The sequence below is a fragment of the Amphibalanus amphitrite genome, unplaced genomic scaffold, assembly GCF_019059575.1.
Source record: "Amphibalanus amphitrite isolate SeventyFive unplaced genomic scaffold, NRLGWU_Aamphi_draft 000768F_arrow, whole genome shotgun sequence".
NCBI classification, from domain to species: Eukaryota; Metazoa; Arthropoda; class Thecostraca; order Balanomorpha; family Balanidae; genus Amphibalanus; species Amphibalanus amphitrite.
Window position 1 is genome coordinate 179,874 of NW_024882262.1, and position 8,664 is coordinate 188,537.

General features: G+C 47.5%; 1 protein-coding gene across 1 annotated transcript; it reads right to left on the minus strand.

Annotated features, from left to right (window-relative positions):
• Positions 1 to 304: 304 nt before the first annotated feature.
• LOC122365853 (trypsin I-P1-like) lies at positions 305 to 8,062 on the minus strand. Its single transcript, XM_043337434.1, has 8 exons — positions 7,882 to 8,062; positions 6,320 to 6,369; positions 5,690 to 5,845; positions 5,433 to 5,551; positions 3,223 to 3,328; positions 2,871 to 3,039; positions 2,141 to 2,337; positions 305 to 671 (listed from the first exon to the last, which is right to left on the minus strand). The coding sequence occupies exons 1-8, from the start codon at positions 7,973 to 7,975 to the stop codon at positions 462 to 464; spliced, it is 1,101 nt and encodes a 366-aa protein (XP_043193369.1). The 5' UTR covers positions 7,976 to 8,062; the 3' UTR covers positions 305 to 461.
• Between the last annotated feature and the right edge of the window lie 602 nt (positions 8,063 to 8,664).

An 8,664-nucleotide genomic window follows, 5' to 3' on the forward strand; every position in this document is an offset into this window, starting at 1 on the left:
GGATTTGGGCGCCTTCTGGTGCGCCGCAACGGCTGAGCTCCTCCCTCTGAACAACGTGCGGTGATGGTAGAGGCAGACAAACGGCCACCCCAGAGGTCACTCACATTCAAAATCCATACTGTATGCCGCTAGAAAGGAGCGGGAGTTGTCCTAGCCTGCGGGTGGAAGACATTCAGAGCCCATGGGTGCATGGTGCCACGGTCATCCCGAAACAGGTAAATGATGACTGAGCTATCTGCCAGTCATCCGAGACCAGGGCTGAACATTCCTTCGCGAACAGAGAAAAACAGGAGGCGTGGATATACGCAGTTGCTCTTTATTTTCGTCCGTAACCCAGTGCATAAACTGAGCGTACATTTCAGAATAAGCATGGTGCTCTTGGCATTGGCGTTGAGAGCTTTGACGCCAGATCGGCCATCGCTGGTACCCATGTCAGTTCCCAGTTTCCCGGTGTGTCTGCATTAGTCGGCCGCGACGAAGGGGTTCTGGCAGTGGTGCGTCTTTGTCTCCTGGCCCGGTATGGTGGTGGCGTTTTTGATCCAGTCCAGGTAGGTGCTGACTCTGGTGTACAGCTCCGGCATAATGGAGAGGGCACAGGGACCGATGGTGGTGGAGACGATGCCGACCACCCGGAACTGGCCAAACTCCAGCAGCGGGCCCCCGGAGTCGCCCTGCCGGAGTGTGTACAGCAGCAGCGACAGGCCGTCACATAGAGGTCATTGTGTCGTAATGGGTAGAAATCAGCAACGGTACGTCATAGCAATAGCTACAGAAACGAAACCAGGGCTGCGGAGTCGGAGTCGGAGTCGGAGTTGGAGTCGGTCGGAGTCGACAGTTCCGCCCGGAGTCGGAGTCACCAAAATCTTACCGACTCCGGCTCCGGAGTTGAAGTTAAAGCCGACCCTCCCACCTTCAAAAAGTTAATGAATTGACATTTAATTGATGTCCCGTGGTTCAGAAGGATGAAAAATGAAGATCTTTCAGCCATCAGGTCAACAAAGGTCAAATTTTAAAAACGAATGCTTTCAACAAAAAGGTACCTATCAGATGCAGTTTGAGCTAAGGAACACGATGGTGCTATTTACATTGTTGTACGATGTCAAAAACGCACTTAAAAATTATTTGAGAATCTATACCTAGGTAATTGTGAAATTTTTACTATAGGTAATGCTTATAATTTGGCCAGTTTTGAAGATATTGGGCTAAAACTTTCTAGAGTAGGTCATCGACGGGTGTTTTATTACATACATATTCCGTTTGTTTTTCGAAAAGTCCAAAACTTTTGAAAAAAAAAACATTTTTTGTGTTGTATATGTATATTTTTTACAACTTTCAAAATTTGAAAACATTCAAGATGGTAGTTTGATAGACATGTTTACTCTAAGTCCACTCATGCAAAGAATTAGGAAATTAAAAAGCTTAAAAACTGAGGTCTTGAGAGTGATTACCGTAGTTCAATATTTTGCATAGAAATCGGCCAAGATGACGTCACTATGACATCATTTTCGGCCGACCTATGGTGGCTAGAAGGTTGAAATTTTTACGCAAGGTGTCAAATTGATGCCGCTGAAGGTACCGCAAATTTCGTGTCCATACGATGAGTGGTTTTGAAGATATTGCTGAAATACGGGAGGGAGGCTCTGTAGAGTTCCCCCCCCCCCCAGTCATGCGCGGGTTAAGAAAACAATGTATGGTGTCGGAGCTGGAGTCTGAGTAGGAGTCGATTTTTGAAGCTGGAGTCGGAGTCGGAGTCGGAGTCACCTTATTCATCGACTCCGCGGCCCTGAACGAAACATCCAAATATCCCGCATCAAAAGTGAATATCAGAGGAGAGAGATTGAGAAAAGGGATGACAGAGAGAGAGAGAGAGAGAGAGAGAGAGAGAGAGAGAGAGAGAGAGAGAGAGAGAGAGAGAGAGAGAGAGAGAGAGAGAGAGAGAGAGAGAGAGAGAGGCAGACAGACAGACAGACAGAAGACAGACCGACAGGCCGACAGACCGACAGACCAACAGACATACAGACAGACCAGACCAGACCATACAGACAGACGAATGCATAGATACACTAACAGGTGTGAAGACAGAGAGCGTATTACTAACAAAAAAAGACAAAACTCAAGCTTCGTGCCAACTACCACTTACATCGCAAACGCCCTGGCCATTTGACTTGTAATCGACGCAGAGTTTTTCGCCTCTCCTGAAGCCGCCGTCGAAGTTGGTAAATGTATCCAGCGGCGGCTTGGGTACTGCTCCACCAGTCAGATACCGCTGGATCCTATCGTGGCAGTCGTCGACACTTACTGCCGTCATGTTGAGTACCCTCAGTACGTTGCTCGTGTCTGGGGAGGTAGGGCAGCCGGTCACCGCACTGGTAGTGGGCATACGCCGGCCGGCATAGCCTATGGCTCGTAGACGCTCTACCTACAGGCTTAAAAGCCGAGTTCTTGCAAGCGATTGCCGTAGTTCAATGTCTGGCATCAAAATGTGCTGAACAAAAGAAAATTTCCGGCCGTAGCATACCCAATTTTAGGGCACAAGGTGTGTCAAATTGATGCAGCCGAAGATATAAAGGTTCCGTGCTGAAACGGCTAAAGTGGTTTATAAGATATTGCAGAAAAAGCTTTAGGAGAGGCTAGCGTAGCCCCCCCCCCACCCCCCCCACCCCCCACCTCCACCAGTGGAGAGCGGGTAAATAACGTCATTTGGTTGGTTCCATCCGCAAGTTGCTTTATAAAACTGTTAGTGGTTACGACCTTTTATGAAGTCAGCCACTGGTTTCGAAAGAATATACCAGACTGGTTGACGGACCAACGTCTGAGTGTTGAGCACCCCCTCCTCCCCCCCCCCGCCCCGCCCTTGCACTATGACCCACCAACTGAGTTGCGGCTTCGTTCGGTGACGCCCCAGCCGGCGACGGTGACCGTCTTTCCGGCCAGGTCTCCAGTGGGACCGTCCGGCAGCGGAATGGTGCACACCGACGAAGAGAAGGCGATCTCCCGGCTGAGACGCAGCAGCGCGATGTCGTAGTTCACCACATGGGGCTACGCCGCCGGGCAGGAAACACAGAGAGGTCAGAAGACCACACCGTAAACAGAAACATAGCTTGCTTCGAGAACATAACGTATTTTTTATACAGATGTAGCTTTATTACAATAAATAAGACTTGTTATCTAAGGGTTTGTCCACTATTTGATCGTATCGGTCGAATCGCTGCTTAGACTTACTTTGTAGTTTGGGTGCAATATAATACGTTCGACGTCATATTCTGTGTGGTTTCCTTCCATGAAGGTGGATGTATCATACTCCCCCAGTCGGACCAGAAGGGAGTCCCTGCAACATCAACAAAGCCACATGATATCCATAACAGGCAATCGATCTGAACTTTATGAATCATTTTGATAGCGGCTTATGAGTAGGTACCTCAATAATGGATAACAGGCTCACGATCTCTGGACTCTCCCATAAGTTCATAACGGTGAATACAGGATCTAATCTGGATCTTATTTAAATGTGAGCTCGCACTGACATTGGATGATGGAGAGGCGATGTCCTAGGCACTGGTCATGTAGAAAAGCCCGTTGGCAATATATAGTGTCCCTTTGCACTGTGTCACTGACTCAAAAGTGTCACAAAATTCACAATTATAATTTTTTCAAATCGATTTTTCAGTACGTATTTCACATAGTACACCAATATCAATAGCACCATCGTGTTCCTGAGCTAAAACTCTTAACACCTTTTTTGTTGAAAAAATGAGCTTCAAAATTTGACCTTTTTTACCTGAAAGTGACCTGACCTTAGCTAAATTCAACTCAAAATGGCCTCGAATGACACAAACGACCTCACATTCAATATCTATGGCCTAAATGGATCATAAAACATGTGAAGATATAATATTGCCGTGACCTGTGATGACCTGACCCTGACCTGAAAATCAAAGTAAAAGTTTGGTACCCTTAGGATATCTAAAGCATCTGTTCACGAGTGTGTAAACAAAAAATGAGCCTCATCTGACTTGTAAGACGGCGGCCAGAACCCAAAATGTGAACAAGCCAAAATGCTAATAATTTTTACTTTGACCTGACCTGTGACGTCATCAGTGACCTCGAGGTCAATAAAGTTAGGTTTCGCTCGACAGTTTTTCCGGGGCTATCAGATGCCGTTTGAACTTTGACGATAGGCCCAGCAGTTTCGGAGTTAGGAGGGGGGGGGGCTATGAACGCCCCTCCCCCCAGTAGGGCGCGTTATACGCAGACCCCAGTGGGGCGCGGGTTAAGGGGAGTGGTTGGATTTATCAAGCGGGTTTATTGACAATGGGCTTCTATGAGGAAAATCCGCGAACAGCTCAAGTGCCCACAATAAGCGGCTGGATTTATTATCCGAGGATTTATTAACCCTCGCACCGACGGGGGGGCGGATATCCGCCCCCCTGAGGGTTTTCGCGAATAGCGGGAAAACCGCGGCGCGTAGCGCCGCGAAATTTGGTATGACTATAACCTCATCAATTTTACACATGGTGTGCAAGTTTGAACCTCCTACCTTTTAAGGTCAGGTCACCAGGTCACTTTGAATGACCCAACCTCAAGTCACTTTTTTGCAACTTTGTCACCGTGCCAGAGCTACAGTAGATGTCGGAGGCCTTTGAAAGTCGCAGGATATCATTAGGTCATTAGTAGCTACAATTTGTATATCTCGGAATTTTGATATCGGTGACCTAAGGTCAGGTCAATTTCGCGACCTCCGCATTATAAGTCAATGGGGGAAAAATCAACTCCCTGTTTTTACCACTAAAACGGGTCGGAATGGCCCCATATACCATACATGACTTCATATACGATCAACCTTCACTACCTTGAGGTCTGTTTTGCTGTTGGGCAGCTGTGAGGTCATGTGACGTCATCAAAGGTCACCAAAGGTTTTTGGCCAATAACTCCGTACAGGAACAAGATACAGACGCGTGGATGGTCTCATTGTGTTCAGCTCGTCAAGACGCATCGAATGATATACATGATGACCTCGAGGTCACGTGACCTGAGGTCAACCTTTGACCTTGACCTTTCGAGGTCAACATATATATCATTCGATGCGGATTGACGAGAGGATCACGATGATGCCCTTAGTTTGTTCCTATCTTGACTAATTCGAAAGTTATTCGAGAAAAACTCTCTCCGTATCTAGCGCCGCCATTTTGACTTTTTCGACCCCTGTGACGTCATCTTTGACCTGACCTGAAAATGACCTTAGTAAAAATTGTAGATCTTGGCCGTGCGTATCCGATGCCGTTTACCGCTTGTCGCTATCTTGCTTCGTTCTCGAGATCTCAGGGGGGGGGCGGTCATCCGCCCCCCCCCCCGTCGCGTCGGTGCGAAGTTGGCGCAGACCCCCGTCGGTGCGCGGGTTAAGCGGATTCCTCTGTAATTGATAGGCCACTGACCGTTTCATGGCGTGTTCATCCATGCAGTGGGCGGCCGTCAGAATGTGTCGGGAGTCGATCACCGAACCCCCGCATATGTTCTCCATGAAGACCATTTTCCTCTGGGCTCGCAGCAAAGCCTGCCCAGACAGAACAGGGCTGATGTCAACCGGGAGCTGGAGAGAAGGTCTTTCATGTTCTCATATGGTGCACTGTGAAGCCTGCCCACCTCTGAACGTAGCCGGCCCGCTGCCGGCTGCGGATGTAAGTGCCCTTACCATCCAGGGCCACTTGGAGCGCTGGCGTTGGCCGTAGGGCACGTCCGGGTCGTGGGTGGCCGGTTGACCTTCGTAAATGGCCTGCGTCTGCCGGCCGCCGAACGGATGGTCCCCGGCCGCCGTCAGCCGTCCCCCTCGAGACGGGGCCGGGTCGTCCTGTAGCGGGGAGTGGGGGTGCCAGCGGTCAGCGGACGGAACTTTGGAAGGACCCGATAGCAGTTCAGGTAATGTGCAAGTATATTTAACAAAAAAAAAAAAAAATAGCTAACGAGGCTCTATACAGTGTTTCATGCATATGAGCAACATCAGTTTCTATATAGGCAATGCTGAATTGCGAAATACGTTGAATAGGTACTGAACAGAACTCCCTGGGCTGTTAGTTGCATCTAACAGTTGACAATTCACGAGAATGGTTGGCGGTCATTTTCATGCAAAAGCTTCTTAAGAAACTTTTGCATGTTGCCTCTGAATCCATCCGTTTCAATTTTAAGGGATTTAACGGATTTTAACGGATAACAAATCAAATGCCCATATTTAGAGTTCTATTCACCTCGAGCCGTTGCTATAAGGCCAAATAGAGTAGTTAGCACTTCGCAGCAAACCAACGCTTTTGGGTATGTAAGTACTTACGTCATTGGAAAAGTCAGAAGCTTTGACCGATGTACCTTGGACGAACCGGTCTGAAATATAGCCAGCGGCGTTAAAGGTAGTGTGCCAGCTTTCTTGGACCATATGGAGTTAATGACCCGGATAAGGAGAACCGGATTTTTAGAACTTATCCATACCTTCAAAACTTATGGAAACGTCTTAAATTCTTCAAATTTTGAGTACCCCAGTGCGAAATTCGCCCCGACGGGTTGTCGGTCGTACCCCAACCACATTTCACACCACTATGAACAATAAATGCACACACTAAAATCGCTATTACCGATAGGCTCATCCAATCAAGTTTCGATAAACCCGTTCATCATCATCTCCTGCGGTTTCGAACACGCCTGTTAGGTGGCTTCTGATGCTCGTCGAGGTCGGAATTTCCAAATACGCGTGGTGCGTCGGGCCGCGCGCTCTGACTTCGGCCAAGAAAAATGCGTCAGCTGATCATTGTCATTTCTGCCACTTGCGTGTGGTGTAATGGGGTCATAACTTATAAGACGGCTTTTTCATATCAATTATTTTACATAAAATCATATTTCAAACCATAAATAATGTTCGACAGCCAAATAAAAGAAACAATACCAATACGGGCTTACAGTTTAAGGCTCGACATTGTGTTGTCTACGATTAGACAGCTGATAACTCATTCCCGTACGTCGTATGGTCGTAACACTATAATGACCTTTGCTTATTGTCACAAGTGCGCCGCATTCGCGATTGTTGCCCGACGCCTGTTTGCAGGTGAGCCCACTACAGTTGTTATACATATCTAAAAACCGATAAACTTTTAGGCGAAAAAGGCACTATTCCAGGCCCATTTTTGATTTTTTTTTGCGACATTAGGTAAAAACAGAAGCTTCTTATCCTAGGAAAAATAAAACGGGAAATCTTTCAAAGGTGGCACACTACCTTTAATTCTTTAAGTCGATATGTTATTATGAAATGTGATAACAATGCATGGCTATATGGCAAGAAAGGGATACGATCAAAAGCTGTTCTACAGATAAGCCTAGCGCCAATTAATCGTTTTGCGTATATGATATAAGAAGAAATAACATTGATGTCGTTCAAGCATCAAAGGAGCTAAATATGTGCGTGTGAATTGCACAAAGATAACTATTGAGCTATAACTATTGATACACATAACTATTGAAACATCGCTTAAGAAACATATTTTTCTAAAGCTGTATATATGTACGTCATGCCGCAGTATTTAAGATGTTCAAATAAATTTATTTTGGTTTGCAATAACACAACTTAGGTTTTTGAAAAGTTGACGCTAACGTTCAAAATGAAATGATGTGTAGAAACGTGTCTAAAGTGCATTTTAAATGATACCAGAAAGCATACCTACCTCTACAGTCTACCTATAACAAAAGTAAAAACTTACTAGGTTGTATTCATTGCAATCAGGCTTCTATTTCACGGTTGAGCAAATTTAGCGCGTCTTTGCACACATACACACAGGTGCACTGTCGTGCTGACAGTCGGCTTCAGTTACTAGCTGTCCCAGTAACCGTCTCCACTTAGGCACTTACCGAGTCCGGCAGCAGAGAGCGCCCGCGGTGCCGCCAGAAAACCCACAGCCACACCGAGCAGCACCACCGGCCAGTGGAGGTTACCGCTGCCCATGACGGAACCCGTCTCTGTGCTCACGGTATACAGCACGTGTGCACTGTATTCCCAGCTCTGACAGTGCGAGAGGCGCCTGTTGACCTCTGGCCCCGCTGCAGCCGACAACCGACCGTTCAAACCGACCCAGACTCGTCAGCTCGGCCCGGCGTGTGGCCCCGCCCACTCTGTCCACCTCCGTCATCCCCTCTGCTCCCCCTGGGTTACCCCTCGGTCCCCTCCTCTGCTCCTCTCCGTCACAGCTCTCTCTGTCCATCCCCGTCACTCTTCCGTCAGCGAACAATGTTCGGCGAACATTGCTCACGGCGGCTGAACAGCCACCGGGGACCTCCGCTTTATCTTTTTCTTATTTATCCTTTTTAACTAAAAACGTAGACGCATGGTAAACTGGATGTCGCCATCGAGCTCTACAGCCAAAAGTATACATGAAGACGGCTATATGCCGCGAATGCTGACTTTGATTTTACTGGGGATATGTTTCTGTCTGATTGACCTGACCTTGATCTTGACCTGTGCTTAACCCTCGCCCGCACATGTCATTTTCCCATCCTAGAACGCACATATGGGGGGGGCGGGTACCCCCTCCCCCGCGCCATTTCATTCCTGCTGAAGATAGAGCTTTGCAGCAAAGGCCAACAAATTCTTAGGGAAGTGACGAATCCAATGGTACCCAATTTTAACTCATTAGG